The following is a 16106-nucleotide window of genomic DNA, read 5'->3' on the forward strand; positions in this document are numbered from 1 at the left end:
TCACGAGGTAGTCCCACATCGCCAGCAGCAGCATGGCGATGCACAGGCCGAACGCACCAATGACCACCCGCGCTTCGTGGCTCCTCGATGTGTGCGCATACCTGTCAAGGAATCAGGCCGTGCACCTTGCATCTGTTGCCAAGCCATCCCGAACGCCGCCCAAAGCCCTCGCCTCCCTGGATTTCCCCTCAGGTTCCGCTCCACCACCGCTACGCACGCCCCTCCCTCGCTGCCATCGCTTGCCAGTCCCATACCACTCACATGGTCACGCGGCTCGCCTTGTTGGTCTGCACATGCCGGTAGCCTGCCATGTGAGTTTCGCCGCCACACTCTTTCAGCCGACCACGGGGGACCTTCTTCAGCGTCTGCGCCTCCATCAGGCGCCGCTGCATGTTGCGCGCCGCTCGCACCAACACCGGGTACTTGCTCTGCATCACCGGCCCCGGCACATACAGGACCAGGAGGACTGGGTTGAACACGCCGTCAGTCCCCGTCATGTCAATCCAGAACAGGCATGCCCTGCCCGTCATGTCCCAGTACACGGTCAGCGCTAGCTCCGCTGATGTGCGGGGTCTCCCCGCAGATTGCGCCTCCAGGTCCAACGCCGCACGAGCTTTGGCGCGCGCATTGCACGCGTCGAGCACGTTCGGCCGCAGTTGCCGCACGTTGCCTCGCAGTAGGTCGCGGAGGGCATCGGGGACTCGCAGGGCGATGTACAGCTCCCTCAGCAAGGTGCCATCGGTTAGCTCTCCAGCAGCAACCTGGTGCGGACACACGGTCACAAATGGCATTCAAGACATCCAACACACAATTGCAGTGCTCAGGACCCCTGCACACGCGGCCTGTTGGGGGGCCTGGGGTAATGGCGGTCCCACACCACAGATACCCAAAGTTCCCCCCTCACCCCGGGCTCCGGCAGGTCTGTCACAACATCAGTGCCAGAGCGGGCAGCACCAGCACCACTGCTTGCTGCTTCCACATCAGCCATTCCCTCCTTTGGCGTCACCACATTCAATGGTGGTGCAGCCACCGCAGTGCCCTCCACCGCGGCTGCTGCCGTAGTCGATGAAGCTGGCCGCCCATCCTCCACGCCACCGGACTCCCCCTCCTCCAGGCACGCGCCCTGTGCAGGCATTCGTGCATGAGGGCGTACGCATGCCGACCAGGCCCGCCTGCCATCGAGGCCACATCACGTGCATGCATGCATGTCCACATTACGTGCACCCTATGGCCTTGCCGCCCCATCCCGGCTGCGCACCTTCAGCTCCAGGATCGCGGACAGGGACACGATCTCGTTGTCCTCCACCATGCCCATGATGCTCTCCTCCACGTCCGGCGCCACATCCCCCACCTCATCGCCCATTGCCTGGGGCCTGGCCATGGGTGGCAGCTCCAGCCGTACCAGCTTATCCGCAATGCCGGCGAAAAGCGTCAACTTGTCCCCCCGTTCCCTGGCCGTTCTTAGCTCCCTGCGAGAGCCGGCGGATTGTGTGGGATTTCAGTCAGCGCGCCCAGCCCCTCGCGCCGAGGCCTGAGCCCCCACATCCGTGCTCCGGGCAGCCCCTTCCAATTCGGGTTAGCCCGGTCGGCCCCGGACGCCCCCGCTCCCCCCCGCCATGCCCCATCTGAGGCCTCCGCCCAATCCAGGCCCGCCTCCGGCGATGTGACGTACCCCGGCCACCACAGCCCATCCATCCAAGCCCTCCCAACCATGGCCTGTACCTCCCCCCAGCCTCACCTTACGAGCTCCTCCCGGCCGTGACGCCTCCACTTCTCGCCCAGCGCCAACAGGAACCTTGGGGGGCACCCGCGGTGGGCGGCCTTGGAAGGATCCCTCCTCCACCGCTGCTCCTCCTCGACTCGTGCCGCGAGGCATGAGGCTTTAGGCATGCCCGGCATGTCCAGCCGCACAACGCCGCCGGCCCTCGCAAGTGCCGCCCTGCACATGCAGCCCGCATGTGATTTTGCGGAAGTCCCGCGAGTGTCCCCCTTCCCCTCCTCAAATCTCACCTTACTATTACGGCCTCATCAGATGACAGCGACAGCGTCCCCTTCTTCAAAACCGTCTCAGTTATGTCCAAATCCTTGCGGGCCTCGCCCTGCTCCAGGCCAACCTCTTCCGAGCTAGACGGCTCCATTCCTATTAGGTGCTTCTTCCAAATCAAGAGGCACCGGGCCCGCGAACGCCGTTCAACGCGACGTTGCCACCCGGAGCCCTGGGTGGCAAAGTCGGCGCGCCTGTAACTCCGTGGCAGTCAGTGCTGCTACTATGTACTCTTGCTTATATTGTTTATGCCCCACCATTTGCCGAGCCCAAACGCGTGTCTCTGGCTATCGCCCACCACCGGCCCGCCCCCGCCCCATGCGCAAAACCCTACCCCTACCAGTCCCTCCCTTTACAAACGATACGTAGCAGTTTTGCAGGTGTTGAAATTGAAGGTGTTCAAAAACACCAAGAAGGTGATGATGCCCAGGGACTCGAGGGGACCCTTTGGATTCACCCGTTTGAATTGGCCTCCGACCTGAGTCAAACGGGGATGGGAGATGGAATCCATCGTTTGAATGCGCTTTAAATTGCAAGAGAGGGCTTTCGTGCACTACCCTACCTCACAACCATCCAACATGGTCGCCCGTGTCTGCAAGCTCCTTATCAAGGATCCCGACCATCCCAACAAAGTCTACCATCAGTGGGCGACAACGATTTCGCCTGGAACTAAGCCTGAAACGTTCAGGGGGGATCTTCTCCCCGAGACGGACTCCACCGTCACTTACAAGCTCTCTGTGGACCCCGAGGACCCCGAGGACCCCGTGGAGTATTATTCGCCGGAGCAGGTTCTGGCGTTTGCTCTCGAGTACCTGGCCAGCGGCTCTGACGGGCCCGCCTGCCCCCTTCCCTGCGCCTCGTGGGATGCGGAGAAGCAGAGGCTGACCCTCACCATTGTGCGCGAGTCCAAGCAGGACCCCATCAAGAAGCCCAAGAAGAGCAACGCGAAAGAGCCCATCACTCGCGTGCGAACGCCGGACTCCGCGCTGTTCATGGAGGCCGTCCGTCGCTTCTACCCCTTCGCCAAGCGCGGCCCTGGCGAAGGCCCCCGCCTGCTCAACACCAGACTGGCCGCCAATGGCGAGTTGAAAAAGTATTGGCAAGACAAGATGGCCGCGGCCTACGCCTGGAGCCTGAAGCGAGGCATCACGTTGTCGCGCGAAGACTTCCAGGCCGACTGGACAAAGTGAGTTTTTGTTCTTCTGTATTGGCATGGGAAGGACGCTAGAATGCGGAGGAATGTCAGTAGCATGAGCGATGAGGAATAGGGGGATGAGAGTGGACTTGACCGCGTTGACTTGTTGAACTGACCGTAGTTAATTCTTTATACATAATGTTGCTTCATCCTACTACTCTTTCACAACATATCCAGGAAGGCAACCGACTTCAACGCCAAGCGCACCACTTACGAGAAGACGACCGCAGCCGCCCGCGCTGTCAAGGACAGTGAGTCTGCTTTCTAATTGTATATACTGTATAAGCACCTTGCAATGAGTGCGTTGAGAGACATGCGCGAGAGGCAGACTTTGCGTCAGTTTGACCTGGACCTTCTGCTCCATCCTCCATCCTCCACCGCGTGCTTGCAGAGAACCAGCCCAAGAATGAGCGTGGCTGGTACAAGAACGCATGGCGCAGCCAGTGGGGCAAGATGTGGGACGGCTACAAGCGCGACCCTGTGCGCTTCACGGCTGGCGAGAAGCAGACGCTGACGGAAGAGGAGGTCGGTCTTTGCAAGGAGCTTGAGTCTTTGCTGCCAAGCCGGGCTTCCGCGAGCGTCAAGGACGCCAAGGTGTCCTACGGTGCCATCGACGCCGGGGGCCTTCTGGTGGGTTACTTTCTTACATAGCCAGACTGTCAGTGCGTGCTTCGCTTATGAGCGCATCCTTACTGCTGATATGACCAGGCGCGGTTGTTGGTGAATGTCTGTTGCGCTTACACAACTCTGCTGCTTCTTGCAGGGACCGCTGGCCAAGGCCTTGAGCGGCCTCTCTTCAAAGACCAAGCGCTCCTCTCTGGGGTCCACAGGCGCCGTCGACGTCGCCGCCGCACCCCAGCCCAGCCCGCCCATGCCCCCGCCCATGCCCCCGCCCATGCCCCAGTCCAGCCCAGGCGCCATCGACAAGCTGGCCGCGGCGGGTGCCGAGCGCGTGAAGGTAAGACCACTGTGATCATGTTCTCTGCGCGCGTCGTCTAATATGGCTCGCTGCGTAAGTCATTTACTTCTGCACTGGAGATGGTCCCTTGCGGCATAGGTGCCAGGCACCACTGCGGACGGACCGTCCCGTCGTGCAAGTTCGCTTTCACAGCATTGCGGCACACTTGCTGTCATGCAGGCGCTGGGCGACAAGAAGCGGACGGATGCGAAGAAGCGCAAGGATGAGAGGACGGCCGAGGCGCCAGCTAAGGTGAATGGGGGATCGAGCTTCCGTCGTCTGGTTCAGGGTGTGTGTGGCAGCATTGTTGGTGCTCTCGGGTGGGGTTCAGCAGAATGCATTCTTAATGCATGTGGTTCTTGGTCTACGCCAGTGTACTCTTGCGTGTTTTCTTTCACCAATTTATGATGGCGAATCATTGTTGCGCCTACGCCCCCATCCCATGCAGAAGCACAAGGGCGATGAGGTGGTAGCCCCGGCTGCCAAGGCCAAGACCGATGCCAAGACTGCCGCTGAGGGCAAGGCTGCCAAGGTTCCGGCCGCGAAGGCTGGCAAGGCCGCCAGGGGCAAGGCCGCCAGGGGCAAGTAGACTGCCGATGCTGGTGCTACATGGATTGTACAATGTTCGGACTAGGCCTAGTACGGCTTATTCTGGACTTAGCTACCGAGCATTAGGATGTTTGGACCCTGTGTAGACCACCTAGCGGTAGTATGTTTGGACCCTGTGTAGACATCCACTCCAGCATGAGCGAGTGGCATTTGAGGACTGCTGTGCTGCATGTGCATGACAGTGAGACTGTGATGGGCGACAGAGCGCCTTTGACTGTGATGCACTTACTGTCAGATCGTAGTTGCGTGGAAAGCGAGTGAGATGGTCGGTTCAGGTAATCCTGAAACATGTGTGCAGCCAGGGTCCGCCGCAGATGTGGGATAGAGGCAGTGTAACGTGCTCTGGAATGAAGAGTTTCATGTGTTTCTCCGTGGATTGTACGGTTCCCCCGTGTTTCTGTTTTTGAATCGCGTCTCAAGACGCAGTGCGTCTCGTGCATCGCGTGTGTGTGAGACGCGGCGCGTCTAGGGTATCAGGCTAGCGTCTGGTGTGACGCATCGCGTTAGCTAAGACGCGCTCTCCATGCAATTGTACCGCGTCACGACTCGCGTTCCATTGCGTCTCGCAGACGCAGTGAAACGCGCTATCTGCAATGGTGCCCCGCTTCACTGTTTCTGGTTGCGTCCCCATCGCGTCTCTCCCGCGTCTCCCCCGCGTTTCCCCCTTAACGCGCAGCGTCTCGGCGCGTCTGACACCGCGTCTCACAGGTCAGACGCGGCCCAGACGCGCCCAGACGCGGTTTCCCGTTGTTATAGTGCAGGTGCTTTACCATTGGCGGAGCCAGCCAGCGCTGCCATCAGCTCGGCATCACTGAGGGCGCCGTCCCCGGACCCCTCTGCGGCGGCCTGCAGATCCGCCGGAACCTTGCGGTCAATGGCCGCCAGAAGCTGTTGCTGCGACGCCGTACAGACCGGCTGCACGCGGAACAGGCCGGTGGGGCTGGTGCTGCTGTACATGGCTGCGGCGGCTGCTGAGACAGTGTTGCGCGTGCCCGGCCCCGTGAGCGCCACAGGCGCCGGTTGCCCCGGCACCTTCAAGTGCGTGATGGGCTCCTGCGCGCCGGCTGCTGGCTCGTCAGCCTGCCGATGGAACCAGCGAGTGCCCCGCTCCCCATGCTCCTCCATCAGTGCAGCGCGGGCATTGTGGCTGGCCGCTGCGGCAGCTGCCCGCTCCTCCCGCACTGCCAAGTTGGCCATGGCCGCAGCCTGACGCTGCGCGGCGCTGGCACCCGGCCGGTCGGCCAGGGCAGCGGCCGTGTCTGCGGCCAGCACCACGCCATGCAGCCCATCCCGGGTCTGGCGTGCATGCCGACGGTGGATGCTGGTGGCGGCCTCCCGCAAGAAGAACTTGTCCGCCTCCCATTGCGTGCAAGCGCCGTCACCTGTACTGGCCACGGGATTTGCGGCAACGTGCGCCTCCAAGCGCTGCTCGAGCTCCAGACGCAGTGAGGGGTGAAACAGCAGGTATGTGGGGAAGCGCCACTGCTCCCGGTGCGCATGTGGCAGGTCGGGCAAGGACAGGGTGAGCAGCACACCGTTGTGGTCCCCAGGCGCCCCATACGTGCGAGCGACATCCACCACCCACGGCGCCGCGGTGGCACTGACATACCACCGATCCAGGCGTGCGGGAGTGGCCGGCTTGGGCGTGGCCGGATGCGTGTAGCCCTTGGCGCCGCCACGCTTGCTCGCCCAAGGGTCCACCAGACTGAACTGGGCGAGGAGGCTGGCAAGTTGCGGGGCACCTGCAGCACGTGACGGGCTAGGGGCCGCCTCCTGACTGGCATCGGTGACACAGTTCCAGTCCCCACCGACAACAAGCACCCTGTCCGTGGCCATGTGGGGATGCAGCCCGGCAAAGAAAGCAGGCTTGTCCGCCACGGCCGTGGGCGCATACACACACACGAAGCGCAGGCGCAAGTGACCCACGTCCCAATCCCAACATACCACACGGCCCGCCGCATCCGTTGACGGCGGCTGCAGTACGCAGCCTGGAAGGGACAGCCGACTCCGCGCCAGGTGTTTGCTTTCTGTTTTCTTCTCTTTTCTTCTCTTCTTGCCCTGTCAGGGTTCTGGTCTCGGGGACCAGGCTGTTTTCAGGCAGCAGGGGGGCAGCGCGTCTGCCCCTGTTCAACCTTGTAAGGATGATTCCTCAAAAAAAAAAGGATAGCCGCCCCACAGGAGTGGGGCGACGCTGCCGGGCTGGCAGCGAGGCAGTGGCGCCACGGAAGGCACGCCCCCTGCGCGGCACGAAGGCAAGACTCCAGCGCGGTCGTGTCAGGAGCGTGGGTCTCCTGCACCATCGCCACATCCGCCCCAACTTGCTGCAGGTGCGAGACCAGCGCCCGCGCCTTCAACGGCGAGCCCAGGCCGTTGACATTCACTGTCAGCAGCCGAAGGTTCGCCGCGCCCACTGGTGGCCGCATTATGAGCCCCCGCCGGCCACGGCAGCGCCGTGGCGGTTGCGGTTGCTGTTGCTGATGTGGCGTTTGCCGCGGCGGCCGCCACCCTGGCTGGGGGGCGCGCCGCCGCTGCTGGTGCTCATGCTAGCGGCTCCTGAGCTGGCGCCGCCGGGGCGCAATGGAGCGCTGCCCAGGCTCATGAGGCTGGAGGTACTGCGGCTGCGGTGCTGGCGTTGCCGGCGGCTGGGCCCGCTGGCCCCGCCGGGGTCCGCCGGCCCACGCTTAGCGGACCGCAGGGTGCGGGCGTCTAGGAGCACGTAGTCCATGTAGGCCGTCTGCACCTGCTGCGCGGCGTCATCCAGCTGCTCCGTCACGTCGGAAGGCAGGGGCGTGTCTGCAGGCTGGGCTGAGTATAGGCGCCACCAGCCAGTGAACTCGTCGTGCAGCTGTGCCAGGACGGCGGTACGGCCAGCCGGCACGCGGCAGACGGCCCAGTCCGGTACGGTGGCGCCCTGGTCACGGAGGTAGGCGAGGAGGCGGCCACCAAGCGTGTCGTGGCCCAACTGCGCCCACTCAAACCCCTGCACATCTGCGCAGCGGTTCTGGTGCGTCACGAGGTCAGAGCCGATGGCAACACACGTGTCCCGGGTCAGGCTAACGGCCCCGTACTCCACCTCACTGCCCGCACCCCCACCCGCGCGCCCAGGCGTGTTGGCCGAAACCCCAGCCGGCGCGCCCAGGCCCCTGCCCCTGCCCTTACCACCACCCGCCGGTTGTGACGTCTGCAGTGGCGGCCGCGCCTGGGGCGGCGGCTGGGGCACTGCCTGTCCCGCTCCTCCACCCTGGCGCCCCGACCCGCTGCCCCCACCAGCCTGCTGTCCCCCGGCCGGCCGCCCAGTGGGCACGCGCGGCGGCGAGCTAGCACCGTCCTGCGGGGGAGGCAGCCCGCCGCCCAAGCGCCCTGCCCTCTGCTGCGGGAGCTGGGCGGGGCCACCGCGCCCTTTGGAGCGGGGCTGTTGCTGCGGCGGCGGCGGCGGTGCATGCGCGGCTGGTTGCACCCGTCGCCCACGCCCGGGCGCCGCCGTGGCAGCGCAATCGCCCGCCCCGTCCTGTCCCCCCAGCGTGGCCAGGACCTCAAACCGGGAGCCGGTCCGGGGCCTGGGCGGCTGCACCTGGCACTGCTGCTCCTGCTGCTGCTGTTGCTGTACCCGCCGTTGCTGCTGGAGATGGAGGTCCGCCTTGTGGGCCAAGTACCGCTGCATCGCAGCTGTCAGCTGCTGATCCTGCCTGGCGGCTGCCCGCTGATCAAAGGGCAGCTGCGGCGCGGGAGCCCCACTGGGCTGCTGCTGCACGCCAGCCGGCCCAGCATCGGCAGTGCGACGCCTGGCCGCCGGCGGCCCCCCCACGCCTGCTGACGGCTGCCCCCCGCTAAGCCCTCCCGCTGCCACCCGCTGCTGAGAAGAGGGCTGCTGCTGCCGCTCGGCCCGCAGGGCAGCCGCAGCAGCCCGGGTGCTTCCCCCCACCATCAGAGCTAGCAGCGAGGGCGAGGCCACAGCGGGTGGTCCGCTGGCGCCACCCGCGGCAGCCCCTGCGTCACCCACACCCGCCGCCTCCTGCATCTGAACGTCCCCCACGTGGTCAACTATGTCAACACGTTGCCCACGCCGTGACGCCGCCCTGCCAGCGCCACCGCCCGCCCCGTCCTGTCCCCCCAGCGTGGCCAGGACCATAACCTGGGAGCCGGTCCGGGGCCTGGGTGACTGCCCCTGGCGCTGCAGCTCCTGCTGCTGCTGCTGCTGTAACCGCTGTTGCCGCTGAAGATTGAGCTCCGCCAGCTCGGCCAAGTACCGCCGCATCACAGCGGACTGCTCCTGATCCTGCCCGGCGGCTGCCTGCTGATCCAAGGGCGGCCGTGGCGCGGGAGCGCCACTGTGCTGCTGCTGCGCGTCAGCCGGCCCAGCACCGGCAGGGCGAGGCCTGGCCGCCGGCGGCCCCCCCACGCCCTCCGCCGGCTGGACCCCGCTAAGCCCTCCCGTTGCCACCCGCTGCTGAGAAGAGGGCTGCTGCTGCAGCGTGGCCCGCAGGGCAGCCGCAGCAGCACGGTTGCTTCCCCCCGCCACCAGAACTGGCAGCAGGGGCGGGGCCCCGCTGAGTGGCCCACTGGCGCCACCAGCTGCAGCCGCCGCGTCACCCAAACCCGCCGCCTCCTGCATCTGCACGTCCCCTACATGGTCAACGATGTCCGCTGCGGTCGCCATGGCAGCCGCGGGCCTCACCCCACCCAAGGTGTCGCCACCCAGGTCGGCGACCCCGGCTGCAGCCGGAGCAGGGCTGCCTGCCGCAGCTGTCGTGGCTGTCCCAGCTGCCTGGGGGGCGCCACGGACCTCCACCTGCATGGGCTCCTCACCGGGCATCTCAAACTTGGCACAGTGCAGGTGAGAGAGCTGCGGGTCCCAGATGGGGCCCCGCACACAGGCAAAGATGTGGTTGGTGATGCCCTGGCCTGCGGGGGCCTGGGGCTCCCCCTTGGGGCCCACCGATTTGGCGCACTGCTCTGAGACCACATAAGCACACGCCAGGTTAGAGGAGTCCGAGGTGGTGGGATAGCCGCCCGCCTGCAGCACCAAATCGGTGCGACCGCGGAAAGCCCCCCACACAGGGCCCCCTACCATCTTGACCGTGACGGTGTAGGTGCCCGGAATGATGGGCCGGGTGTCCACTGGCACGTGAACCGTGAGGACAGCCTGACCGCGCTGGAGCGGTACCGCCAGCGGCGACTTGCGCATGAGCTCCGCTGTGAAGGCCGCTTTGCTGGCGCTGGTTGCGCGCCGGCTGAAGGCCAGCCCAGCCACCACGTAAGAATGCATACAAATACATCTCTTACCAACCTCGCAAGCTCGTCGCTAGGAAACATGTGGAAAATGGTTGCTCGGCGAAAGGTGGAGCGAAAGTCCGCAGGTATCTGTGTTCTGATATGCTTTACACTCTGCATGCTGACAACCAACGCGACCACGGCTGGGAACGAGTCTGGCTCTGCCGCGGCCGACCGCTGGTTTGACCGGGGACCGCCCCGGCATTCCAGCGCTTTCGTGCTATTGGGCAACCATGACCGTACCATGCCAATCCAAAAGTGGTCTGCAAGAGGTCTCACGACCTGCACTGAGAGCTCGGCGAAAGGGGGATGTTCGCATGTTTGCACCAACCAGGCAACTGGCGCACAGCTGCCAGCCCTAAGCCATACTAAGGGAATTAACCACACACATCGTGGCACGTGGAAGGAGAACCTCAGCTTTGCGCACTCGACTCCGGGCATGTCCACAGCAGTGCACTCGACACAACACATCACCGGGATCTATGGAAGATACCAAACCAAAGCAAAAACAAAAAACAGGGACGGCAATCGAACGGGCGAAACCGGTCACCCAGACACAACCCCTTTCAACCCCACACAGCACCACCCGTCACGCCCCCCAACCAGGCAAAAAGCCACAAGCATACAAAACAACATTGAGGACAATCGGATGACACGCCGGGAAAGCTTGCATGGAGGCGATGAGAATGCGATGCCCGACGCCGAGAACTGGCCCCTCAAACTCATCGGTCCAATACAGACTTGCTACCTACAACCAGAAATGCAAGTATCACACCACAATGAACTTAAACGGCAAACCCATGCCTTCTGCGACCGAGTGTCGCGCCAGAACGGGCCCTGGCCCTCTACGCGAGCTCGGACCATGGGAAACCGTGTTGTTGCGCAACACTATTACAAGAAAGCCACCGCGGACAACTCGGAGACGCTACCTAGTGCCCGCAGGCCCGCAACAGATGAACAGATCGCCATGGCCGCGCACTTCGCGGTGCTAGGCATCCGCACTCTGCTGTACATGGCCCTGTTCAACATCAGCTACAACCCCATCATTGGACCAACCCCAGAAGTCAACGTGTTGGAGGCCTCGCATACGGCCAACTCGGCCCGAACGCGGAGGCGTACGTGCAGGCCCAGCTCCGGCAACAGCACGGGCCCACACCCCAGCAGCGCCCGCAGCAGCCAGGACGCGGAGGCCCCCGGCGCAACCCGCAGCAGGACGAGCGTCAGGTGATGCAGGGAGGGGGGCGCATGCCCGCAGACATCAACGGTGTAAAGGACGCCATTACGGCAGCCTTCCCCGCTGGCATCAGCAAGATTACCCCCGTCAAAAACGGCTCCTTCGCTATCACTGGCAGCAGCGAGCCGGTGAAATATGTTGATGTGGAGGTACGCATGCCAGCTGAGCTGCTGGCAGCAGCCCTCACCAGAATCACGCTCAACCCCAGCAGCGGGCTGTGGTACTACCCCAAGGGCAACGACAGCCTCCTACCCCAGCGCGGCTTCCCCAGCTGGAGCTCCCGCCCACACGGCACCACCAGCAACGATGGTGGGCTCCTATGGTGCGTGTGCCACACCATCAACGAGCACAACAACACACCGGCCGACGAGCTCTACCGGCAGGCTAGCCTCAACATCGTTGCTGAGGTGGTTGCAGCAGGTGGGCATACCGCAGGGGCTCATGACAGCATAGACACCGAACACAAACACTGCAAGAATGCCACCAAACACCGTATCGCCACCTGCCCTGTGATCCTGCCCCTCTGCTACCCAAGAACACCCTTGCTGACACATCCCGCCCACACCCAACGCCACCACACAGGGCCGGCCAACACTGCAGCTGAGGCCCTGCACACCATCGAGTCTGCTCTGCGAACGCAGCCAGCGCTGGCCCTGAACGCCATGATCATCCAGTCAGCACGCCAGCCCCGCAGCTCGGAGAACAGCATCGCCGCGCAAACGCTGCTGCTGCGGTTCACCTGCAGCAAGCAGCGGAAACTTGCGCAGGCATCCCGGCTACTGCTGGTCGACATGGGGGAGGGCCTGGTCAGCCTCACATTCGAGGAGAGCGCGCGCCCCAACGGCGTCAGCCCGCGAGGACACCAGCAGGTGTCCATCACCAGCAACAGCATCAGCACAGAGAATGGTGTGGCCATGAGCCAGCTGGACGCATTTGCGACAGAGCTAGCAGACCGGCTTGAGCAGCAGCGCCTAATCCTGCCGCAGCACCTCGCCATCCAGAACGGCGCCAGCCAGGCAGAGGCTGCACAGGCGCCGCCGCTCCTACACCCCAACCTGATCGACACCTACGTTGGTGAGCCCCGCACAGTCACGGATGCCAATGACATACTCGCGGGCTTCTTCTGGAGAGTGGAAGACAAGCACTTGCCCCTTGCCAGCAGCCAGCTGGTAGCGGGCATGGGGGGCGACTTCGTCCTGAGGCGCCCAGACCCGCAGGCCACGCTCTGCCTGGAGGCAGCCGGCCCGACCAGCCTAAGCCGCCTCACGTATGCCCTGCAATTCAAAGGCAACATGCAGCGGGGGCCCCTGCAGCTGGGAAGCAACACGCGCCACTCCATCATGTCATACCCGCAGCAGCCCGCAGCACTGCCCACTCTCTGGCGCAACCCGGCAGACGCCTATGCTGTGGCCGGCAACATCCTCGACGGGGCCCCCATCCTGCAGCCAGCTGTGTCGGCGGACGCCAAGACGGAGAACAACGCCACCATTACCCGGATGGCCGCAGCAGACCCCAGGCAGGAGGCATTTATCTATGCCATCACGCCAGAACCAGCCGCAGGGCCGGACGACAACGACGACCTGGACCTGGGCTGGGCCGGGCCGGCAGCGCCACCGCAGCCACCGCTGCCACAGCAGCAGCAGCCGCAGCCACCGCAGCTGCCTCCGCCGCCGCAGCCGCCGCAGCCGCTGCAGCCGCCGCAGCCGCCGCAGCTGCCGCAGCAGCAGCAGCAGCAGCAGCAGCAGCAGCAGCAGCAGCAGCAGCAGCAGCAGCAGCAGCAGCAGCAGCAGCTGCAGCAGCACCAGCAGCACCAGCAGCACCAGCTTGCCCTGCTGCAACCTCAGCAGCGCCCCCAACGCCCCATGGCGGCTGGAGCCGGGTCCGCTTCCCTGAACCTGCTAACACGCCTGCAGACAGTTGCTGCCGCCGCCAACGCCGACCCGCCCGCCGGCGGCGGCCCTGTTGGAGCCGCAACCGGCAGCACTGCTGCCACCGCCACCGCCGGCCTGCCTGCGGGCGGGGACCAGGCTGGAGCTGCGACCGGCAGCGCTGCTGCCATCGCCAACACCAGCCTGACTGCCAGCGGCCCTGCCGGGGCCATGGTCGGCAACATGGCCAATGCTAACCAGTGGGGCCACCAGCCCGTGCCGGCATACCCCTTCTCTACCCACCTCAACCCTGCCTACAGCGGAAACACCCCCCCTGACAGCAATGCCAAGGGGCCTGTCATGGCGGAGGAGGACCCCGATGAGGACATGATCAACAGCCAGCAGGTAAATGACCCCAACCTGAAAACCAGTAACAGACATGCCGTGCCAATGCCCCTTATAGCAGAGCCGTGTATGCTTGCCTCCTCACTCATACCTTGTAGGGCAAACCAGCTTGACACCACACACCAACAACCCATACCATGCTGTCCGCCACTGCCCCCCAGGCCCGACGCCCCGATGGCACACCCAGCTCCAAGCGCTCCGCGATCCGCGTGCGCATCACCGGACCCCGCACCGGTGGAGACGGCAACACAGGCGGCCTCAGCGGCGGCCAGGAGCCCCAGAACGCTTGAGATCAACAACATTGTCAGAAACGTGGCTCAGCGATGGATAAGAAGCATGAGGGCAGCTACATGTGCTCTAGTGGCACAATGGGGGGCCAACTTAAGCGCGGCGGTAACTACTGCAAGGACCCAGAATGTAGAACTGGGTAGATTGACTAGACGGGCTTTGGATATGGTGTTGCAAACTCTGGCGTCAGCAGGCGAGGGAATACAACAAATGTGCACACAGGTCAACAATGCCGGATTGGACTTGGTCTGTGCGAAGGAAGGTGGCCACCAGTACAGTTGCAGGCAACTTTGACCACAAACCAGTCCACGCAGAGTTACTAGCCGCGGACCTACAGCTATGGCCGGCACCACAGGCCGGCGCCCGGAACCCAGCCCCCCAGCAGCAGACCCAACAACGATGGGCCGAGGTCGCCCTGCCCGTCACACAAAAGCAACTGGCCGCCGCAGCTGTCCGCCTTGAGGAAGCCTTGGTGGAAGCAACAGCCGACCTGCATTCCGCAACAAGGCAGGCAACGCAATCAATTGAACATGCACTCACAAGGCACAGCATGGACCCCACAGGCTACCCCGCCAGCGTCATGCACCGAGACCTGGCGCAGGACACGAGCATCCAGAAGGCCGATATCAACCAACTTGCAGAACAACTTGCCTCCGCACTGGACACCGGGCTAACATGCCTCCTTGAAGAGTGCACCCGGAAAGCCCCCTTCACTGGCAAACACCACGCATCACGCTCCACCGCACGGGTGCTAAAGCCCCTATGGGACAAGGAAGTGGCCCTGAAGACACAACTGACAAATCTCACGCAAGGGCCCCAGGTCCTACCTGAGGTAGACGCCGCCAATGCAGCAGCAAAGCTGCGGAACGAAATAAAGGCCTGCCAGGCCGAGCACCGCCAGCTAGTGGGGGACCGCGCCAAAGCCCAGCGAGAGGCCGCTGCCACAGCGCTGCAACATACCCTGGCCACGCGCCCTGCACAGGGGCACAAGAGAATCTTTCAGAAGGAAGACATGGAACGGGGTCTCCCAGCGGTCCGGAACCCAGAAACTGGGGAGGTGACGACTGACTCCACCAGCATCCTCGCCATACTCGAAACCCACTTCCGAAAGCTGTCCGCCCCACCACGCGGCACCCGCACTGGGGACTTCCGACTACCCAGCAACACCACACGCGGCTACCCATTTGAGAAGGCCGACGCAACAGATCAATTCACACTGGACCGCAACCGGCACCCTGACACACACTCCATGCTCCCCAGCATGGCAGACACGGCAAATTTTGAGCAGTGCATCTCTCACCTCTCCAGAAACAAGGCGACAGGCCCTGACGGCATACCAAACGAACTGCTCCGTATCCTGCCATCAGGCATGAAGCGCAACCTCCACTGTATCCTGCAAATCATGTACGTCAAGTCACAAATACCTGAAACCTGGGCCGCATCGGAGACCGTGCTACTCCCCAAACCTGGAGACGCCCTGGACATAAAAAACAAACGGCCCATTGCACTCGCAAATACCTGCTACAAGCTGTACACGTCCATGCTTACCTTGGGCATTGGTGAACTGGCTGGCCCCCTCCAGCTATTCAGTGAAGCGCAGGAAGGCTTCCGTGCCTACTGCAACACCGAAAGGCAGGTCCTAAACTTAGTCCACGCCCTTGAGGATGCCGCACTGTTTGGAAAAGATGTCTATGCAGTATACGTGGACTATAGCTCCGCGTTTAACACAATCGACCAGGACCGATTACTACAAATTATGTTTGACCTTGGGCTGCCAACGGACCTGATCCGCGCAGTCCGCAACCTATATGCACATGCGACCACCCGCATCCGCACCGACCATGGAAGCACATCCGCCATTCCTATAGAGCGAGGCACCGTGCAAGGTGATACACTCTCACCTGTGCTCTTTATTCTGTTCATGGAACCTCTTGTCCGCTGGCTCCATGCGGGCGGACGGGGCTACCACTACGGCTGCCTGACCCCCAGCGAAAACCTGCAACACCACTGCAGTGCCGCCGCATACGCAGACGACCTGGCGGCGCTCACCAACTCGCTCGACGACCTGCAGGTTCAATGTGACAAAATCGCATCTTACGCCGAGTGGGCGAGCCTGCGTGTCAATCACACCAAGTGTGCCACCACCGCCATCTGGCACGACAAGTCTCGCTCGGACCCCAACCTTGACGGGCCCACAGGAAAAGCTACCCTTGCCGCCATGCGCCGCAACATGA

At 63.6% G+C, this 16106-nt stretch overlaps 4 protein-coding genes across 5 annotated transcripts in view; 2 read left to right on the top strand and 2 right to left on the bottom strand.

Moving 5' to 3' along the window:
* Nucleotides 1–2241, bottom strand: part of CHLRE_03g198400v5 (uncharacterized protein) — a 6809-nt gene extending 4568 nt beyond the window's left edge. Inside the window, exons 1-5 of the mRNA XM_043061288.1 lie at nucleotides 2011–2241; nucleotides 1739–1795; nucleotides 1259–1469; nucleotides 905–1123; nucleotides 262–761 (exon numbers count right to left, since the gene is read on the bottom strand). Of these exons, the coding sequence (XP_042926417.1) occupies nucleotides 262–761; nucleotides 905–1123; nucleotides 1259–1469; nucleotides 1739–1795; nucleotides 2011–2138 (1115 nt within the window). The 5' untranslated portion in view covers nucleotides 2139–2241. The remainder of the gene's footprint in view (nucleotides 1–261; nucleotides 762–904; nucleotides 1124–1258; nucleotides 1470–1738; nucleotides 1796–2010) is intronic.
* Nucleotides 2242–2441: 200 nt separating this feature from the next.
* Nucleotides 2442–5414, top strand: CHLRE_03g198450v5 (uncharacterized protein). Its single transcript, XM_043061289.1, has 6 exons — nucleotides 2442–3230; nucleotides 3417–3490; nucleotides 3631–3869; nucleotides 4003–4197; nucleotides 4378–4449; nucleotides 4646–5414. The coding sequence occupies exons 1-6, from the start codon at nucleotides 2623–2625 to the stop codon at nucleotides 4784–4786; spliced, it is 1329 nt and encodes a 442-aa protein (XP_042926418.1). The 5' UTR covers nucleotides 2442–2622; the 3' UTR covers nucleotides 4787–5414.
* A 1-nt stretch (nucleotide 5415) lies between these two features.
* Nucleotides 5416–10161, bottom strand: CHLRE_03g198467v5 (uncharacterized protein). 2 transcript variants are annotated; one of them, XM_043061290.1, is made up of 2 exons: nucleotides 7243–10161; nucleotides 5416–6548 (listed from the first exon to the last, which is right to left on the bottom strand). In XM_043061290.1, the coding sequence occupies exons 1-2, from the start codon at nucleotides 10070–10072 to the stop codon at nucleotides 5557–5559; spliced, it is 3822 nt and encodes a 1273-aa protein (XP_042926419.1). In that variant the 5' UTR covers nucleotides 10073–10161; the 3' UTR covers nucleotides 5416–5556. The 2 variants fall into 2 exon arrangements, with proteins under 2 accessions (XP_042926419.1, XP_042926420.1); XM_043061291.1 differs by lacking the exon at nucleotides 5416–6548 and having other exon boundaries at nucleotides 7507–7717; nucleotides 7845–10161.
* Nucleotides 10162–10831: 670 nt separating this feature from the next.
* On the top strand, nucleotides 10832–14243 carry CHLRE_03g198500v5 (uncharacterized protein). The gene is made up of 3 exons (XM_043061292.1): nucleotides 10832–11731; nucleotides 11894–13584; nucleotides 13746–14243. Exons 1-3 carry the CDS (start codon nucleotides 11305–11307, stop codon nucleotides 13872–13874), a joined length of 2247 nt encoding a protein of 748 aa, XP_042926421.1. The 5' UTR covers nucleotides 10832–11304; the 3' UTR covers nucleotides 13875–14243.
* The last annotated feature ends 1863 nt before the right edge of the window (nucleotides 14244–16106 follow it).

This window comes from Chlamydomonas reinhardtii, chromosome 3 (assembly GCF_000002595.2).
Source record: "Chlamydomonas reinhardtii strain CC-503 cw92 mt+ chromosome 3, whole genome shotgun sequence".
Taxonomy (NCBI): Eukaryota; Viridiplantae; Chlorophyta; class Chlorophyceae; order Chlamydomonadales; family Chlamydomonadaceae; genus Chlamydomonas; species Chlamydomonas reinhardtii.

Bases quoted from the DNA above. Each gene is read 5' to 3' on its own strand.
- CHLRE_03g198450v5 (XM_043061289.1), top strand. From the start codon at position 2,623: ATGGTCGCCCGTGTCTGCAAGCTCCTTATCAAGGATCCCGACCATCCC. The intron at 3,870-4,002 runs GTGGGTTACTTT...TGCTTCTTGCAG, and splicing joins TCGACGCCGGGGGCCTTCTG to GGACCGCTGGCCAAGGCCTT. The intron at 4,198-4,377 runs GTAAGACCACTG...GCTGTCATGCAG, and splicing joins CGGGTGCCGAGCGCGTGAAG to GCGCTGGGCGACAAGAAGCG.
- CHLRE_03g198467v5 (XM_043061290.1), bottom strand. From the start codon at position 10,072: ATGCATTCTTACGTGGTGGCTGGGCTGGCCTTCAGCCGGCGCGCAACC. The intron at 6,549-7,242 runs GCGGGGGCTCAT...CACGTGCTGCAG, and splicing joins CCACGGCGCTGCCGTGGCCG to GTGCCCCGCAACTTGCCAGC.
- CHLRE_03g198500v5 (XM_043061292.1), top strand. From the start codon at position 11,305: ATGCAGGGAGGGGGGCGCATGCCCGCAGACATCAACGGTGTAAAGGAC. The intron at 11,732-11,893 runs GTGGGCATACCG...GCCACCACACAG, and splicing joins TGCTGAGGTGGTTGCAGCAG to GGCCGGCCAACACTGCAGCT. The intron at 13,585-13,745 runs GTAAATGACCCC...ACTGCCCCCCAG, and splicing joins ACATGATCAACAGCCAGCAG to GCCCGACGCCCCGATGGCAC.